Source organism: Hylaeus volcanicus, chromosome 1 (assembly GCF_026283585.1).
Source record: "Hylaeus volcanicus isolate JK05 chromosome 1, UHH_iyHylVolc1.0_haploid, whole genome shotgun sequence".
In the NCBI taxonomy this organism is placed as follows: domain Eukaryota; kingdom Metazoa; phylum Arthropoda; class Insecta; order Hymenoptera; family Colletidae; genus Hylaeus; species Hylaeus volcanicus.
In genome coordinates, this window is record NC_071976.1 from 9,072,496 (window position 1) to 9,092,234 (window position 19,739).

The 19,739-nt window shown below is 36.7% G+C and overlaps 4 protein-coding genes across 7 annotated transcripts in view; 1 reads left to right on the forward strand and 3 right to left on the reverse strand.

Moving 5' to 3' along the window:
* LOC128872082 (flotillin-2) overlaps nucleotides 1-19,739 on the forward strand; it is a 150,442-nt gene that overhangs the window by 100,759 nt on the left and 29,944 nt on the right. The window contains exon 1 of one of the 3 annotated variants that reach the window (XM_054114424.1): nucleotides 17,065-17,536. The exons of the other annotated variants lie outside the window; for them this stretch is intronic. The gene's annotated coding sequence lies outside the window, so the exon portion shown is untranslated. Of the gene's footprint in view, nucleotides 1-17,064; nucleotides 17,537-19,739 lie in introns of those variants that run through there. 3 annotated transcript variants of the gene reach the window in all.
* LOC128872014 (glucose dehydrogenase [FAD, quinone]-like) lies at nucleotides 446-5,488 on the reverse strand. The gene is made up of 7 exons (XM_054114272.1): nucleotides 5,468-5,488; nucleotides 5,321-5,399; nucleotides 4,095-4,525; nucleotides 2,811-3,246; nucleotides 1,923-2,319; nucleotides 1,328-1,604; nucleotides 446-1,037 (listed from the first exon to the last, which is right to left on the reverse strand). The coding sequence occupies exons 3-7, from the start codon at nucleotides 4,500-4,502 to the stop codon at nucleotides 669-671; spliced, it is 1,887 nt and encodes a 628-aa protein (XP_053970247.1). The 5' UTR covers nucleotides 4,503-4,525; nucleotides 5,321-5,399; nucleotides 5,468-5,488; the 3' UTR covers nucleotides 446-668.
* On the reverse strand, nucleotides 6,174-12,965 carry LOC128872020 (glucose dehydrogenase [FAD, quinone]-like). 2 transcript variants are annotated; one of them, XM_054114295.1, is made up of 7 exons: nucleotides 12,777-12,965; nucleotides 10,500-10,933; nucleotides 9,135-9,570; nucleotides 8,275-8,671; nucleotides 7,719-7,995; nucleotides 6,668-7,070; nucleotides 6,174-6,585 (listed from the first exon to the last, which is right to left on the reverse strand). In XM_054114295.1, exons 2-6 carry the CDS (start codon nucleotides 10,908-10,910, stop codon nucleotides 6,705-6,707), a joined length of 1,887 nt encoding a protein of 628 aa, XP_053970270.1. In that variant the 5' UTR covers nucleotides 10,911-10,933; nucleotides 12,777-12,965; the 3' UTR covers nucleotides 6,174-6,585; nucleotides 6,668-6,704. The 2 variants fall into 2 exon arrangements, with proteins under 2 accessions (XP_053970270.1, XP_053970259.1); XM_054114284.1 differs by having other exon boundaries at nucleotides 6,174-7,070.
* Nucleotides 13,949-19,739, reverse strand: part of LOC128885230 (glucose dehydrogenase [FAD, quinone]-like) — an 8,811-nt gene continuing 3,020 nt past the window's right edge. The window contains exons 3-5 of the mRNA XM_054139164.1: nucleotides 19,204-19,600; nucleotides 15,333-15,615; nucleotides 13,949-14,607 (exon numbers count right to left, since the gene is read on the reverse strand). Of these exons, the coding sequence (XP_053995139.1) occupies nucleotides 14,239-14,607; nucleotides 15,333-15,615; nucleotides 19,204-19,600 (1,049 nt within the window). The 3' untranslated portion in view covers nucleotides 13,949-14,238. The remainder of the gene's footprint in view (nucleotides 14,608-15,332; nucleotides 15,616-19,203; nucleotides 19,601-19,739) is intronic.

Genomic DNA, 19,739 nt, shown 5'->3' on the forward strand with positions numbered 1-19,739 from the left:
AACTAAATGACACTGAACGACTGCGTTAGACGGAACGTATAAATATTAAGTCACATGGTGATAACTATAGTTGAAATTCATGTAAAGGTATCTACGTTATTATACAACTAAATTGTATGTATGCTTTTACTGCAGAAAAACGGTCATAAGAAATTGTGCCCATAATTATGAAAGTGGGCTAACAGGTCTTCTAAACCGTATATTTCTTGTTTCGAGATATTTAAGAAATTGCATTTGGATAAATTAATAAAATATTTTAAAAATTTGAATTCACTTAGACCAATAATAATTATTAAAAATTATGTGGTTGAAATAAGGTAAATCACCTCTTATCGCTGCGCATACAATAATTACATAACGTTAAATTGAATAAATTTGTATTTCTCTGAAAATTTATCTACACAACATGTATTCACCAAAAAGGGTATACAAAAATTACACAACATTATCTTATCGTAAAACAATCTTTTATTCTTGCAAAAACTCCAACAATTCTTATAACAAGAAACCATTCGCATTATTATTCATCATCATATTTTTACAGTTCTTTCGTCCTTAACGATATCGGTTCCGTCTTTATTTACACCTTCACAGTAGTTGTTAATAACACGCGATGTACGTTTTACGTTCGAATTCTTAACGAAAAAATTAATCATTCACATTCAAATTTACAATACCCCGTAGTCTTCCTTAATCATGTCAACGCCCTTTTCAGCGATCATTATCGTCGCTGCTTGTGTGTTTCCAGAAGTGACTCTCGGCATGATCGAAGCATCGATCACACGTAGTCTACTAACGCCATGCACCTTCAGTCTGGGGTCGACCACAGCCATGGAATCATTCGCGGGACCCATTTTGCACGTTCCGCATACGTGATAAATTGTCCTTGTGAAATATCTGGAGAGGCATTTCAGATAGTCGTCAGACATCATCTCAAATCCAGCGCAAGCATTGATAGGGTTGTGATGTGCTCGAGCGTTCAATTTCTTCATCGTTGGGGTCTCGCTCAGTTTGTGTGCAATTTTCGCTCCTTCGATCTGTTAATTTAGAAATTCATCACATTAACACTAAACCTACTACGACCGGTCGAATGATCGTTTCCAAATTTTTCTATACAATTCTTATAAGCTATATATGAATTATACGAGTTTGCATTTTTGCTATCGGTGAATAAAAATCTTCTAAAATTTCCTTTTGTTGAAACCTTCTTACGATCGATCCAACTTGGAAATTATTCAAAAATTCATGGATGTTAGCACGTTCTTAAACATTAGGAGTCCTATATTTGTTGGAGCATATATTTCTTACGAGTGCTATGTTCTCTTACCAGAACTTCGATATCATTCGGATCCTGGAAAAAGTTGGAAACGATGACCGGATGGTCATTGACATCCGTTGTGCGCAACTTGATGTATCCTTTGCTTTTAGGCCTCAAATTGAGAGGGGTGATCGAGTACGAATGTTGCTTCAGGATATCCTCGCACCACTTCGCGTGGTATTCGTCTTCGATTTGCATAATTGCATTGAGACAACCGTGAACGACGCTGGCATCCGAGGAAATCAGAAACTGAATGTCGGGGTAATCGTCAGCGGGGTCTGCGTATCTGAAAACAGTTTGTTTCACTAAATGTGTGTATAATACGATGCCTTTGGATTTAGAAAATACAGCAGGCGTGACGAGATATTAATGACAGAAGTTTCGGGTTAGGTTGGAATCGCAGTTTTACGAGTAAAAGATACGTGGTAACGCCAGCGCCAGTATACACGGTGGCGTATAATTTTTTATGTACTTGGCGCCGAGACGCTATCGTGTCTCTAGATATAATAATGTGTCTAATTAAAAGAGAAAAAGTAAAAGCATACTTCTCCATTTTTATCGTGCTAAAAAATTCGCAAAATATGTTATAATGCGAGAAGCTTACTTGGTGTTGACAAAAGCGGTAGCTTCGGTGAAGTATGCCCCGTAAAAGGGTCCAGTGTGGTCTACAGCGAACTCCACAGCAGCTTGCGGAGTAACAGTATCTGCCAGAATGTATGTGAAAGGATAGTCACCCTTGTAGTCCGCTGGTGGATCCACCAAGTAGGTCAAACCACCCACACCCACGTGGTCCTGAAGATTCTGGCCCACGCCGGGTGCGTCTACCACCACGGAGACTCCTACTTCTTCCAAATGTTCCTTGGGACCGATACCAGACAGCATCAACAGTTGCGGCGATTGTAGCGAACCAGTTGATAGGATAACCTCGCGATTAGCTTTCACCTCCTTCAGCGCTCCATCCACACGGAATTGCACTCCGTATGCAACTTTCTTCTCCTCTTCTGTGAATCAAAAAAGGCAATCGTTCAGTTTGGGGGCAAGTTTGGATACTTTCGTTCCAGTTAATTTTCTTTTATACAGTTTTGTTTAATTTTGACTAGTGTTGTTCAATTTTAGTGGTTTCTTTTGTGTTTCGTTCAGTTTTATCAGGTTTTATTGAGTTTTATCGAGGCTCCTTGTGGTTCCTTTAATTTTGTTCATTTCTGGACAGCTTTGTCCCATTTAGTTTAGTTTCGTTCAATTTTACTGAATCATTCATTGCCTCCTTACTGATTTTTTTCGACATTTTGAAAACTTGATACAAATTTTTTGCCATGATATTCTCATTCTGAAAGGTTTAAACTAATATCCTGAATTTTTATGAGTCGTTCGGAACGATACTGGCAACGCGGAAGTCGTTTAAACATGGCTGGGGTCATTGGGACCCCCTGTGACCGGCGCGTTATTTCCAGAATTTGTGACCTTTGAGGGTCAAAGGGCTAATAATACTCGCCTGTACGAATTAAAATCTTCTCCACCATTGATAGTATACCGACATGCAGATTCTCCCTCTTGGAAGCTGGGCGAAGGAAACCCTTGGCAGTACTGCAACGCAGCCCGTCTCTCAGAAAGCTGTGCGATATCATAAATCCACTTTGTTTTCCAGCGTTCGCATCCAGTATTTCGTATCCCATCTCGGTACCAGCGTTCACCAAGTGATTAGTTATAGGTGTACGATATCTGTAATGTTCGATGCTCAGTCCTCCGCCAGTGCTGTGATAGGAGGATCCTTTGAATTCGTCGATCCTCATGTCTTGAGATTTCTTGAAATATTTGAAAATGCTGTCGTGTTCCCATCCTGGATTGCCCTGCGCCGCCCAGTAATCGTAATCTTTCTTGTTGCCACGGCTGTACATCATACCGTTTAGAATAGTAGTTCCCCCGAGTGCCTGTAACATTTCAATGAGAATTTAATTTTGACAAGGAATTTGTTTGAAAAACAACTTTAATACAAGTTACAAATTCAAGTACTCACTTCATAATTTATAATTGATTGAAGAATGTTTTTTGGGTAGGATTAAATATCATTTTATCTGATATAAGGTTTTTCCTATTGTTTATGTTTCTAATGCAATCGAGTCAGTTCATCTTTTACTGTGTATTCATTTTATATACATTAATTATGGAAATGGGGGTTTATTATTGTGGCTTGTAGGATTTCTCGACATTAGAAATACCAAACCACTCAGTGTGTTCTTGGTTTCTTTTTGAAATTATTCCCTTGACCCAACCCACTTTAATTTTAAGTATATTTTAGTATTTAGTAGAACTATCAAACCCATCATTTTGATTTTCGTATTTCTAGATTTTTATAAAATCACTTACTTGATCAACAGTGATTTTTAATAAATATTGATGAATTATCCCCTTGGCCCAACTCACTTTAATTTCAAATATATTCCAGTATTTTGAAGAGATATGCATTAGTAGCTTCGATGTTGAGAATTTGATCCAGAATTAAACATCATTTTATTTAATAAAATTTTCTTGAAATTTCTGTTTCTAATAGCTAAGTTGGAATAGCATAACGAGCAGTTCGACTTTACTATCGAGTGTTAAAAAGACCCCCAAGGGTTCCAAATCCCAAGGGAAGTTGACAAATTTAGATTGAAATGTAACCGACTAAAATTTCAAAATCCTCAAAAATAACAAGAATTTGACGTCCCTAATCCATCACAAACCCATTTCATCGAGATTCAGTTTGAATTCCTACCAGATAACAAAGATTCTACTGTACCTTGCCTCTTGGCCACGTGCACTGGTGGTTCTTCATGGCTAGACACGACGCGTTCGAGGGTTCCGGTTTGAATTGCCAATCCAACGGTGTTCCCTGCAGGAAGTTGTACGCGAAAGGCACATCGCATATTTCTGGTTCGTCGGGACCAGCTTCCAACAGAAGCACCGACCACTTGTCGATTTCCGATAAACGATTAGCCACTACCGCGCCAGCTCCGCCACCCCCGACTACTATGAAATCGTAATCGGTTTTCATCTCTCCGGCACTTATTGGCTTGATTCTGTTCTCACGATCGCCGATGTCGGGCCTGAGTACACTGATGAGCGAGTTCATAATCGCTACGGAAACCAGCACTGGCGCCAAGATCGTCGCTACATGGGTCCCAGAGAGTAATGGAATAATCGCCATGGTTTCTAACGATTGAGTTACCACTGTGACAATTCGAAATCGCAATCTGTACCTTATTGTATTGCAGGGCGTTGGAAAACAGAGTTTGTTAATATTTTCTTATTTGGGTATGAGTCAGATATGACGAAAGAAAATACATACGCGCTCCTCACGAACGCGGTTTTAAACATTTTATTCATTTGAATTAAGAAGAAAGGCATTTGTCAATGTGCCACACGGTGTCTTAATGTATAAATCATAACATAAATTCAAGCACGATGATCTATGGTCTTTCTGCCATTGTTCTGGAAGCAAGCATTCTTCTACATGTTTTATGTTGTTAACATTGACGAATCACCACTTGTAACAATACTACGTCACTGTTGTCAATTGAGTATCGAAACCATACACAGGGTGTTTCATCATTTTATTTATAGAGTTATAGTTTTCTTTCGTACGATGACTTTGACAAAAGCACCAAAATACACGTTTTTCAACGAACAGTGAAAGCCAATACAAACGGTATATTTTCTTAATTAACGCAAACAGAATCTTCCAAAAAAATATATCGACACGCAAAACGACTGCGATAGGGAATAATAGGAAACATGGTTCGCTTGCACGTCGAGTGCTGAAACGATCATTGCGCTCATCTCTGAGTGTAAAGCAACAAATTAAAACAATTAAAGCGTGCATCCTTTATGCTTAACCAAGGTTGCTTTTGCATCTTGAAAATATCTGCACGACGAGTCCCTTCCGTTAAAGGTATCGTAATTGTATGCATTAATGGCGGAGCAATTAATTTTACCTTACCTCAGAACCAGAAACAATAGACTCACCTTAAGATGGAAGTTGACAACGTAGAGATCATCCGCCTCTTATCCGCTGTTGTAGAATTGTCAACAGTTGTAACGGGGCCTAAGATTAATATAAAAAATTACTCCTTCGAAATGTTCGAAGCATTTGAACAATAACGACGATATTACCCCGAAATCCCTACAATAAGAAACGAGTTCAGTAATCGTTTCTCAACAGAAACTGAAGCAACTTACACAGAACTACTGCATAAAAAGGAGCGTTTACGTATCGAAATGTTTATACAAATGGTGATACTCTATTGTTGCTACTATTGCAACTGTTTCTACATATATAGCGTTATATAAATGTGATTAATAGCTATTGTTAGAAATTGGTCACTGCAGTAATGTGACCATACTATACGTTACCTTACTTTGCGTGACTGAATATACGTGATTAACGTTAAGGTCAACTATATGCGTTTCTTAACGAGTTTATGGAAAAATACCTAAATCAAACTATTGTTTTGGAGAATACACATTCCAGAGAGAAAAAAAGCATTATACATGTTCTGTGCTCTTTCCACTAATCTTGAAACAAACTTGAAACAAACGGGTGGGGATAGCGAGTTGCTTATATCGAGGTGGAAAACAGCTCCTTATTTCGAGACGATAGTAACGTGGCTAGTAGATCAAGAAGTGAATGATATAACATACATAATTCATGTTTCACATATGTTTAAACAAATTTTAAATGATTCAGAAATTAACTGTACAAATATAAATTCTTGTCTTTAGCAGTTTCAATTCGTGATAATTCATTATTTTGAAAAACGTGTAAAAATAACTTCAAGTAAACCGAGGGATAGGCGTGTAAAAATGTTAGTACAGCAGATTACGTGCTAAATTTTTATTTCTGTGGGTTATCTTATTCCAAGCAAACGAATTACATCACATTGTTCTGTATACAGAGAAACTTGGGATAACGTGGTCATACTCAACTTTATTGTACAGAATAAGAAAGACAAGATATCTTCAGAATAGTTAATAATACGTCGTAAAACTGCAGTTCTCGTTCAAATTTTCACTGTGCACTTTCATATAATTTTGTTAAAATTGACAGCTGACATCCAAAACAAATGTAACAGGGGCATTTATGTTATTACCATAATTCTAATCTTCGTCAATTAACACTTTATGATAGACTTTTCAATTCTAGTCTTTACCTACTAAAACTTATTAGTTTTGTTGTTAAACATTTGTTTACCGTATGCAGTTTGAGGAAACGCTCGAAACTTCCAATGACCCTAATAACAGTAATAACAGTGTGCAAAAGTTACTCCTTCCAAATAGTCTGATCAACTATCAGTATTAATAATCTATCATTACCCAAATTCATTCAAAAACCGAGGAAAATTTATTCCTTTTACATTTTCCAATCTTCCTTGACCATGTCGGCTCCTTTTTCACTGATCATGATCGTCGGCGCAACTGTATTCCCAGAAACGACGTTTGGCATGATCGAAGTGTCGATCACACGTAATCCATTAATCCCGTGAACCCTCAATCTATGATCCACCACAGCCATGGAGTCATTCGCGGGACCCATTTTACATGTTCCGGATACGTGATAAATTGTCCTTGTGAAATGTCTAGCAAGGCATTTCAAATGGTCATCCGACATCACCTCGAATTTATCGCAATCACTGTGAGGGTTTGGATGTAGTCGAGCGTTCAGTTTCTTCATCGTTGGAGTCTCGCTTATTTTGTGCGCGATCTTCGCTCCGTCTATCTATATTAATTAAAAATCCAAGGTTAGCACGTTAGCACATCCTTAATCGTTATAGTCTTTGGAGATTTTTTCAAGTATCAATTGGGAAATTATTGTCTGAGTCTTAATAGATACTTGTGTGACAGGAAGAGATGGAAGAGCTTCGTTTCTCTGTTTAGATTCTAGCATGTGATTACTTGCAGCATTTGAGTGTGATAATGGATATATAGAGAAGTAAGTGAAAGATAAATATGAACTTTAGATGATCTCTTGTTATAGTAACTGTATCTCAAGAAGCAAGTATTCAGGGATTGAAGTTGGATCTAGAGCCTAGATAAGAAACTTTAATGAAACTGTTTCATCACCTAATCCCTTTTAGAATTCCTTCTTAGCACTTTACCATCAGTAATATTTTGTTATCTTGATAACATCAGTATTATGCGATTTTATTTTATATATTAAGATCATTTTCTGATTAATATTTATATAATATTTCATAATACGTCAACAAATAATTCAATGCTAGCCTAACTAGCTATACTTTTGTTCCAAAACCTCACAGACATTGCCTTCTAGTATCCCTCATAGTGATGTTTCCTAATCCAGCCCTAACCCTTTAATTGTTCCCCTCAGGTTCTTTTATTTATGCAAGGCAGTAGTTTCTCTTACCAGTACATCCAGATCATGAGTATCCTTGAAGTAATTGGAAACTAGTATCGGGTGTTCTTGCGGATCCGTGGATCGCAACTTGACGTATCCGGCACTTCTAGGTCTCAAAAGAAGCGCAGTGACCGAGTACGCATATCTGTGAAGGATATCATCGCACCAGCTCTCGTGGAATTCGTTTTCTTTCTGCTTAAGCCCATCGAGGCAAGCGTTGTTAATGTCAGCATCGGGGGAAAGAAGAAACTGAACATCAGGATAGTCGTCTGACGCATTTGCATACCTGATGAAAGGAGTGTTCGTTAGGTACATTCATAAAAATATTAGGCGCCATTGCTGATTAGTAAATTAGCCAAATTTTTTAACTGATTATATCTTATAATAATATATTATATTATATAACAACACCTTATGTTTACGTTTCAAAATTTTATCTAAAATCTTGAGTAAATATGGTATACAAGAATGCAGCTAAAAAAAGAATATCAAAAGATAGAACATTACTTTAAAACAAAGATCACAGTTGCTTAAAAAAAAATATATATATATCATGTACACTCACTTGGTGTTGACGAAAGCTATAGCTTCGGTGAAGACTGACGAGTAGAAAGGTCCGCTGCGGTTCATAGCGAAGTCCATGGCCGCCTTAGGGGTAATAGAAGTTGGCACGTTGAACGTGAAAGGGTAGTCGCCCTTGTAGTCCTCTGGCGGGTCCACCAAGTAAGTCAAACCACTCATTCCCACGTGATCCTGAAGATTCTGGCCCACGCCTGGCAAATCGTGTACCACAGGAATTCCCATTTCTTGCAGGTGATCTTTGGGTCCAATACCGGACAACATCAACACTTGAGGCGATTGTAGCGAACCAGCTGATAGGATAACTTCGCGATCAGCTTTCACCTCCTTCAGCGCTCCATCCACACGGACTTGCACTCCGTATGCAATTTTCTTGTCCCCTTCTGCGAATCAAAGAAAGAAACATTGTTCAATTTTTGATAGGTTTGGGTAGGTTTGGGTAGGTTTGGGTAGGTTTGGGTAGGTTTGTTCTATCTAGTTTAGTTTTGACTAATGTTCTTCAATTTTGTAGAGTTTTATTCAATTCTATCGAGTTCTGTTGGGTTTCGTTATGTTTTCTTAAATTTTGTCAGGTTTTGTTGAGTTGTATTTAGTTCTGGACAGGTTTGTTCTACTTAGTTTAGTTTTGTTCATTTCTTGTTCAGTTTTGCCCAGTTTCATTGAGTTTTATTGAGTTATAATGAAACGTTAATTTACATTACGATCGTTTAGTAGAATTTCTTCTAGGATCTCCATACTATGAACGTAATACAATAGTATACGACAGTAAAGGTTAATTGGAAATAAAAAAATCGGAAATAAATAAATGAATAAATAATAAATCGAAAATAAATCCAGCATACTCGCCTTCGCGCACCAAAATCTTCTCCACCAACGAGTTTACACTGACATGCAGATTCTTCCTCTTCGAAGCAGGTCGAAGGAAAGCCTTCTCGGTGCTGCAACGCAGCCCATCCCTCACCGTGCTTTGCGAGACCATAAATCCAGTTTGCTTCGGTCCGTTTGAATCCACGACTTCGTATCCCATTTCAGGGCCTGCCTTCACCAGGTAGTCAACTACTGGTGTACGATACTTGAAGTATTCCACGGTCTGGAGTCCACCTGTACTGTGGTAAGGGGACCCTTCGAATTCGTCGATCCTCATGTCCTGAGACTTCTTGAAATAAGGAAACACGCTCTTGTAGCTCCATCCTGGATTACCCAACTCCTCCCAGGTGTCGTAATCTTTCTTGTTGCCGCGGATGTAGATCATGCCGTTTAGTATAGTACTTCCTCCGAGGGCCTAAGACGTTTTCATAAAACTTTCATCGAGTGTTTGCCTTAAAATTTGTAATTGCGTGATATGTGTTTATCAGGAATTCGAACCCTAACCCGTACCGGGTTCCGGTACTTCGTATTATAGAATAACCCATCTAACCAGGTAACGCAAGACATCTGTAACCCGAGTAACCCGGTTATATAATACAATTATAATAATACAGTAAAAACCATAGTTATTACCATGTTTCTAAACGGTAATCAATTTTATTTCAATATTGTCTGTTTTCTACTCTACTGTCCATCCGCGAGAAGAAGGTCGTGCAAGTGCTTACATTTACTCGTATTTACTACTCGTTTACTGTACTTATGTAGCAGAACGGGAACGTAAACACTTGCCCAGTACATGTATGAATAGTACATCTTGAATAATACATGTATTGGCATAAAGAGTCACTTGAAGGAATCCCTATTTTGACCGGACATGTTATGAGTTTTGTGGGAACCCCAACACTAGCAACTGTGACAATCGGGCGAATGATAAACATTCGTCAGTCTTACCTTCGAACGTGTAGTGAACGTGTGTGTCCTATATTCATTATATACTCGTACATTTTAAACAATCTAGTTTCATTTGATTTGAATATTGCCTGTAAGTTCACATATCTTTGACTTGTCTGGATGTCTAGGATGTCTTCTTCTACTAGTAATCCACTCCGAGCAGGTTAACCCGCTCTTCCTACAATCCAAGAACCGTTCCTTCGTGGTTAGTACGGGTTACAGTAACCTTCCCTTCATTAACCGGGTTTGGGTTAGGGTTCAGCAGTGGTTCGAATCCCTGGTGTTTATCGATAACAATTAAATATACTATAATTTTTTCATGTACTTGGCGTCGAGACGCTACCGCGTTTCTAGATTTTATTTATTTCACACCGAAAATAAATGTTTCACTACCTTTCCTCTTGGCCAGCTGCACCTGTGGTCCTGCATCGCCAAGCATGACGTGTTCGAAGATTCTGTTTTAAACTGCCAATCCGCTTCTGTGCCCTGTAGGGTGTTATACGCGTAGGGCACGTCGCATACTTCAGGTTCGTCAGGGCCAGCCTCCAGCATTAGCACTGTACAAGTATCATTTTCCGTTAATCGATTGGCCAACACGCAGCCTGCTGCACCGCCCCCGATTAGGATGTAATCATAACTGGATTTGATCTCCGAAAAAGGCACGGGTTGTATTCTGTTTTCAGCATCAGTGATATCGGGTCTCAGAACGGTAATGAGCGACTTCATAAGCGTGATGGACATCAGTACTGACGTTACGGTTGCCGCCACTTGTACTCCTGCGATTATCTCACTAGTGGGTGGCATCGTTTTCAATAGTTAGCGAATCACTGTGAAGAATCGATGTTATGATTTATTTGTTGGTACGGGTTGCGGCTATGTTATAGAACAAACTTTGTTTAATTCGAGATTGGAGCTACCAAAGACAATGCATATCTGACTGTTGAACGCAGTAATATGGCTTTGAAATTAGAGAGACAAGGGGCAAAATCAATTAAACCATCTATGAGCTCTAATCTTCAGATCGCATGCTAATATGTCGAGATTCTACCAAATTAATTTTATGTAAAGTCCGTCCATAAATAGTGACATAGTTATTCCTTGTTATTTTCAAATTTTTCCTGATACATATCCATTGTTTAAAGTATTTTAAATCGAGTTTCTCACAAGATAATATATTCGTCTTAATTATATAATGCCTCTGATAACCAATAATAATGATATAATCAATGATAATCAATAATAATGATATTATCAATAATATTGATAACGATTGACAGCATGATCACCCCGAAGTATCAAAGTAAATGCATCGCAAGTTCGTATTTTACTAATTATCATTGAAAATTGTAATAAAAATTTTAAAAATGAACTTGATACAGATGGATTCATTAGTCTTCCTATTTTATAATAATTGTTATTGAAAATTGTAATAAAAATTTGTAAAAGAAACTCGATATAGATGGATTAGGTTGGCTTTATTAATAGTTTTATTGTGTAGTATTTATCCAGTTGCTGTCTAAGAGGAAATTTAACATATTTTCCATTCAATGTATACTTCTTATGTCAATTTAATACTTTCCAATTATCATTTGTCACTCTTCTTGCAACGTTTGATATACATATTGTCGTACGTAAGTTATCGGACACTTGCGTGTTTGGCTTGGAAAATGAAAATTAATCATTGAGACCGTTACGACTATGTTTTCATCGGTTTTCATTGGGATCTTTTTATATGGCCATTTATTAATAACACGTGTTTTACACGTAATACGTAATTTTTCAAGGTTTATGATACGTGAACGTAATGTTTTCTAATTTCGAAACGACCTTATCACCTTGTTGTGTCATATTTACTTATTTCAAGTTAGATCGACACGTGTGGTGTCGTTGACATTGTTGAATCATCGCTCAAACAATGTGTCATTGCTGGGAAAGAATGAACAAACGGATGAGAAAGGAATCAATCCAATCATTTGATCAATGATCAATCAATTGATAAATGAATGTTTAGACTACACACTGAGTAAACTGTAATTTCAAATAATTATAATTTCAATAATTGCATGAAACTAAACCTTACATTTTTCGACGAACAGTGAAAATTTAAACGAATGAAGAACGTTTAAAAAATGTTTCAATATATGAGAGAAACAATACCTTAATATTAGAGCTACTCATTTTATTTTTAATATTTAAAAGAAAGATTTTACTATTTCAACTATTGTATTAAAGAAATTAAATCGTTTAATGTTCGTGTGCATATATGTTTGTATACATGCGTTTAGTGATGTTTGTTAACAGAATTACATCTATACATCTAAATAAATTGTAATGACTCTTCTAATTTTATCTAATTCGACTTTGAGTAAAATTCGTCAATAAATAGTGACATAGTCATTCCTTGTCATTTTCAAATTTTTTCTGGTACAGATCCATTGTTTGAAGTATTTTAGAGCAATTTTACGGAATTTTTCACCTGAAACCTTTTTTTATCTTCTCTAATAAACACAATATTTAATTTAATCTTCATCCTCTGCTCTTTGCATCCCTTTTATAATATCTGCGTGATGATTCCACTATACTAAAGCTACCATCATTTTGTGCAGTAATGTAAAAAAGAAAATAAGCATAGAAAAGAAAAGGATAGATGACAAAATAAGAGATTCTTACCTTAAATGCAAGATCGACAACGAGTTGGTGTAAAGGAAACAAAATGGTAGTCGTCCACTGTCATGGAATTGTCAACAGTCGCCTCTGACACGCGAATAATGACAATGATCTGTCGTAAAAATCAAAGCATTTAAACAATAGTACCTCAAAATTCCCCTGTAAAAAAAAAGAATGCAACTCTTTCTAATAGCAACTGAACTCGTTTTCACGGAACTACTGCATAAAAAGGCCACACACATACGTATAGAAATGTTTACATAAATGCTTATTGTTGTTACTCTTGCAAATGGCTCTGTCTAGTTATGTAAGTGTGTTTAACAGTGTCATACATGGGTTGTTGAAATTTATTCATCGCGTTGCAAGAGTCCGGCTTCTACGATAATTTACTTTGTATGTATGGATGTTTCTAGTTGTTAGGCTCATGGACATAAGTTTCGTAACAATTTCTTTTTATGGAAAAGTACGAAAGGCAATTATTTTCCGCCATTGACGCCATTCTTCGCGAATGGGATTGCAGTTGCTTCCCCATTACAAGTGCTTCATGATTTCTACTTGTCACACTTTTTCAACTTTGTACAGATTATAATGTTAAAAATATATTATAACCCAAGATATATATATATATTTAATTAATTCTGCAAACAACTTCCAAGGGATTAGTTTGATATTTCAGGTTGATGGTGCTGCCAACCGCCATCAATATTGTTATTGGTTATCAGAGACATTATATAATAAAGATGCATACGTCATCTTGTGAAAAAAACTAAAATTATTTGGTAAAATAATACCATTCGAACCTCGATATATTAGCATGTGATCGGAAAATTTCACGGGCCCATAGATGGTTAAACAACAAACAATAAGTGCTAATAATTGTGGATAGATATTCCTCACAAAAGTTTATTATTTTGAAATAAATAATAAATCAATAACATTTCAGTTTAATTTCTAAATAAAATCCATGATTTACTTCAAGTGATAATAAGATTCTACGAGTTTTGAATATACTGCGGTCAACAAACCACGAGCGTGCTACGCGTTGTTTACAATAATACGTTGGCTGCCAAACTATTCCTGGAAATTTACAGTCAGTGTAATTTTGCACATCTCTTCTCCAAAATTAATTTATTTAATTCCTTAGTAGAAAGTACTGTCACCTAGTCCAGGCTGATGATATTCATTCTTGGCAGGTTTGATGTCCCCAAATAAATGATTCATTATAAATATGTACATAAATAGTCTGCATACATGTATATATTTATAATAAAAAATGTATTTGGAAACTTCAAACCTATCAATTAATTTAGACAAATGTCTTCAATAGAAATAAAGACTACGAATACTTATGGGATTGACTGTAAGTCTGTTAAGGAATACGAAATCCATTCGACAAAATAAAGGCTTCGTTATAATTTTGGTATAATTGAATTTTAATTCGCATTATTCACAATGTACAATAATATCATTTATATTTCCAATCCTCCTTAATCATGTCAGCACCCTTTTCAGCGATCATAATCGTCGGGGCATTCGTATTTCCAGATACTACTTTTGGCATAATCGATGCGTCGATCACTCGTAGTCCATCGATCCCATGAACCTTTAACCTAGAATCGACCACAGCCATGGAGTCACTCGCAGGGCCCATTTTGCACGTCCCAGATGGATGATAGATCGTCATCGTGTAATGCCTAGCGAAACATCGCCAATAATCGTCCGATAAATATTCGAAAGACGAGCATTCCAAGACACGGTTTGGATTCATCCGTGCATTCAATCTCCTCATCGTTGGGGTCTCGCTCAGTTTGTGAATGGTCTTCGCTCCTTCTATCTGTGTCAAATAAAAATTCACAGATGTTAAACTGTTTCAGTATCTTGTACTTTATTGGTTAATTCTTGTGTGGCAGAGAAAAGAGAAAAATGTTAGGTTGTCTCAAAAGATTCTTTCGCTTTATTACTAAGTAATACATGCACAATATTTTATGTTTTATGTTACATCACTGAATTGTGCACGATTCATTTTGCTCCATTACTGTTACAACATGAATATCTATGAAATTAGATTGTCTATTTATAGAAACACGACCACATAAAATAATTGAGTGCAACTCGCGGAGGAAACTTTCGGGACAACCTAATATTTCAAGTCTTAGGTAAGATTCTAGCACATACTGATTTTATCATTGCAATGTACTGCATTGCAATGTTACTGTGGAATGCAAGTGTAATCATAATGCAAGTCAAAGTGTTATTATTTTACTTAATTTTGATATCATTCATGTATTCTAATTCGACTTATAATCACACGGTTAATCGCAATTAGTTCTCATTAATCAAGACAATGAAATTCGTTTCGAATGTTTTATGTAACAAAATTCGTAAATTTGTATACCATACAAATAGCAACGTAAGGTTTATTAAGAAATATCTTAAATTCTCCTCTTTTCATAACATTTAAAAAATGCCAAAATCTATCCATATCTAGACTAATATTCTTCCTTGAACATTCTTTTTAGACTCTTCCCTGTAAATATATAATTTATCCTGTTCGTTTACCAGGACATCCAGATCATAGGGATCCTCAAAGTAATTGGGAACTATGATAGGATGATCGTTTGGGTTCTTCGATCGCAGTTTGACGTATCCTCTGCTTCGAGGTCTCAAAAGTAGCGGAATAACCCAGTATGCATATTCATACAGGATATTTTCGCATAATCGCCCATAGAACTCGTCCTCGACATTGCAGACCCTCTTCCCGAAGAGACCACCGTCCGTATTGTCAGCTTCAGACGACAAGAAGATCTGTATATCAGGATAATCCTCCGAAACATTTGCATATCTGAAAGTATAATTCAGCCCCTGCGTTGATAAAATATTTCTAAATGAACGCTGAATAAGATAATATGCAGATACAATTTTGCACGTCCAAGCTGGATGATAAATCGCTACCGTGTAATGCCTGTATTTTCATAATACATACATGTATAGTTATAATTATGAAGTATGTTTGAAAATGTTTGAAGACCTACAGTGGGTGTAGAAAGTATTCGTACACCGATCAATTTCCCAAAAAACTTTAGTTTTAACTTCTTTTTTTATAATCAATGATATTTTACATATTCTTGGAAGTCCCTAAGATAGATATAGTCCAAACAAAATTTACTAGTTAATATAATTTGTGAAATTAACAAAAAAATGCGAAAAGTGGGTAAAAGTATAGAAGCGAAAAGTACTTGTACGATTCTTATGACGAACCATTTAAAGTAGAGTTTGTAACGTAAACACATTAGTTTATTGCTCCGTGCAAATTAGAAAACATCAAATTTCCAGGAAAGTACTTTTAAAAAAGGTTCTAATAGAGGAATGGAAAAAGATCTCACTTCGAATAACTAATAATTTAGTTAATTTAATGATTAGAAAAGTTACAATAATTATAAAATCATAAGGAAATCCTACGAAGGAAGTATTATATACTTATAAATTAATGTAAATTTCTCTTTTTTTAAATCAAGTTTTAAAAATTAAACAGTTGTGCGAATACTTATTGCTTCAACATTTCTATCGATTAATTGTTTTTTTCTTGTTAATTTCGCAACTTACATAAATAGCTATCTTTTTTGTACTCTATCTATTCTAGACATTTCCGAGAATATGTAGAATGTCATTGTTTATAAAAAATAAATTAATAAATTACAATTTACATAGTTATTTCGGAAATTGATCGGTGTACGAATACTTTCTACACCCACTGTATCTCTTTCAACAGGCCTATGCAGATCAGATTCGACCGATAGAATCCCCTCCACTTTTTATTTTTATGTAAGAAAATGTTGGTTGTGCTCCGTTATTGCGTAGTCCGTAGTATACAGGGTGTCCCAAAAGTCGGGGAGGAGCTGGAAATGGGGGGTAGCTGAGAAGATTCTAAACAACAATTTCCTTTGCAAAAATGTCGGATAGGGCTTCGTTAAGGAGATATTAAGCGAAAACCCCGACCAATCAGAGCGCGCGTAGACCGTTGGAGCGGCCGCGGTAGCGAAGGCTACGCGCTGGCGGCCGCGCTTGTACGCGAACAAGTGACTCGACGTGCATCGAAGCATCGACCTAGCGCGTAGCCTTCGCTACCGCGGCCGCTCCAACGGTCTACGCGCGCTCTGATTGGTCGGGGTTTTCACTTAATATCTCCTTAACGAAGCCCTATCCGACATTTTTGCAAAGGAAATTGTTGTTCAGAATCTTCTCAGCTACCCCCCATTTCCGGCTCCTCCCCGACTTTTGGGACACTCTGTATTTCGCTGTTAATTTCGGTGCTTGGAAGGGGAAATGACCGTGGGAAGGGCGCTACCCCTCGTGGCTTGTTTAGCACGTTGAGCAGGTTAGTCTATGGGTTGGGCCCCCCCACGCGGTCGCTTCCCCTGATTCCACGCGGCGCAGTCGAGAGAGAAAGACGCCAGTCTAGATCGGATCGCGGAGTAGGGTAGTCACGTTATCTGCATCGATTTATCGCGATCGAAGTAGGGGTAGCCTTTGGTTACACGCGCCGATCTAGGAACTTTTCTGATACAGTGTGTACAGTGATATAGTGTGTTATAACATAGTAAATATTTAAATTTTAAAAATAGCACAGACTTGTATAAATTCACTTGGCGATCTCATCGACTTTTTATAATACTATTCTTTAAACAATTACAATCTGTAATTCGAAGTCTTCTACCTCGGAAACTGTCGTCCAAAGTATACGTTGATAAAGTTACATTAACTAAGTAAGTTTTATTAATTTTAAAAATTTGTTAGATATATACGGTCATCTTAACCGGTTTCGTTCTCATGGACGTGTTATCTCGCGACGACGATACTGTTTGTATCTGGTCGCAGACGTGTTATCCCGCGACAACCATGCTATTTGTATAAGGTCACAAACGTGTTATACCGCGCCGCGGTACCGGTCGTACAATGCCACGGACGACATATCTCGCGTGCTCCATTATTAGATTAAGAACTTTAACACGTTGATCGCCACGTCACCCATATATGGGTGACAGTGCTTTTCACTAAAGAGCTCCAAAAATTGATTCCAAAAGTTAAGTGTCAAAGAAAATGAATTTTAATGAAATTCTTGAATTTCGATAACGACACAAAAATAAATACCACAATAAATGTCTGATTACGTAGTTTCCAGTAGTCTGTAAACAAAATTTAAACACAGTAGAAATTTTCAAGAGTATTAGTCTGGCAATCAACGTGTTAATTCGGAAAGACGGTAATTTTGGAAAGGGTATATAATAAGGCAAAGCTTTGATTTAAGGATATTTGTAATTTATTATTTCTCTTATTATTTCTACAACACCGGTTCGTAAAGAAACCAGCTATTATTGCAAGAATTGTAATGTCGCGTTATGTGCAGTTCCCTGCTTTGAATTGTACCATACAGAGAAATAATATATTTCAAATATCCTTAAATCAAAGCTTTGCTTTATTATATATCCTTTCCAAAATGACCGCCTTTCCGAATTAAAGTTCTTAATGGAGCACGCGGGATATGTCGTCCGTGGCATTGTACGACCGATACCGCGGCGCGGTATAACACGTTTGTGACCTTATACAAACAGTATCGTCGTCGCGAGATAACACGTCTATGAGAACGAAACGGTGAATACTAGATTTACGGAGCACGGTGATTTTGATCCATTTCAAATTTCACACGGTTTTACAGAAAAACCATTTACACTTTTCGTCAACCATTTATCACGACCTTTTATTCATATAATGAGACAAGCATAAATCCAAATTCATTTTTACTTAATTTATTTATTTCTCTTTATTAATTTTAATAACTCAACTTCACTTACTAAAGCATTACTCCAGTAATAAGAAATGTCCGTAAACCTAATGTCACTAATTATTTTACAAATGTTTATAGTTCGAAATTTTACTATACAAATTTTACTATTGTTCGAAATAAAATTTACAGTTGTTATCGAAGTGGGCAAAATTCTTATCTAGATGCAAATTTAGAATAACAGATAGAAGATTAATAGTAGTTTCATCCATTAGTTGAATAAAAATTAGAACCTGATTTATGGAACGAAATATTTCTCGATGGGCAATTAGAAGATTAATTAATTGAACAAATCTTATAATACATTTCTACACGGTGGTTTGATTCGTTATCTATTTTAGTTGAGTTGAATTTTGCCCATTTCTGCTCCGAATTTCCAATGTTTACAAGTAGTTATTACAACTTCCCCAACATGTACCGAATAAATACCAACAGTCCCATAATTTTTTAAGACACGACAATACATTTAAAAGTTTATCTTTTTCGACGCATGCTGAAAATAGACCATTTTTCGATATCGTCAGTATATTTTCATGACAGAATCGTCAATGGGTCGAAGAATCAGATTCATACCTTCATACTCATACTTACTTAGTATTGATAAAAGCCATAGACTCAGCCATAGGCAACGAGTATAAGGGCCCAGTGTGGTTCACTGCGAATTTCTTGATCGTGTCCGGGGTAACTGATTTCGGTAGAACGAATGTGAAAGGATCGGTACCCGTGTATTCCTCTGGTGGATCCACCAAGTATGTCATACCACCCATCGCCACGTGATCTTGAAGATTTCCACCAACTCCTGGCAACTCGTGCACCACGGGGATCATCATTTTTTCTAGATGATCTTTAGGTCCGATCCCAGATAACATTAACACTTGCGGCGATTGTATTGCACCGGCTGATAGAATTACTTCGCGATTAGCTTTCACCTCCTTCAGTATTCCTCCTGCGCGAAATCGCACGCCATACGCGCTCTTAGATGCTCCATCTGGGAAAGAAGACCACTTTAGTCAGTTTAGGGTACTTCTACTCAGTTTTGAATAGTTCTGGTTGGATTTAGTTTGGTTTCGTTTAACATTGTTTAGTTTTGCTTAGCATTGCTCAGTTTTGAATAGCTTTGTTCTATT

Excerpts from the sequence above, each read along its gene's own strand:
- LOC128872020 (XM_054114295.1), bottom strand. The coding sequence starts at position 10,910 with ATGCCACCCACTAGTGAGATAATCGCAGGAGTACAAGTGGCGGCAACC. Across the intron at positions 8,672-9,134 it reads GAAGATTTTGGTGCGCGAAG|AAGGGGACAAGAAAATTGCA; the intron begins GCGAGTATGCTG and ends TTTGATTCGCAG. Across the intron at positions 7,996-8,274 it reads ATAGCTTTCGTCAACACCAA|GTATGCAAATGCGTCAGACG; the intron begins GTGAGTGTACAT and ends TCCTTTCATCAG.
- LOC128872014 (XM_054114272.1), bottom strand. The coding sequence starts at position 4,502 with ATGGCGATTATTCCATTACTCTCTGGGACCCATGTAGCGACGATCTTG. Across the intron at positions 1,605-1,922 it reads ACCGCTTTTGTCAACACCAA|ATACGCAGACCCCGCTGACG; the intron begins GTAAGCTTCTCG and ends AACTGTTTTCAG. Across the intron at positions 1,038-1,327 it reads CGAATGATATCGAAGTTCTG|ATCGAAGGAGCGAAAATTGC; the intron begins GTAAGAGAACAT and ends CTAAATTAACAG.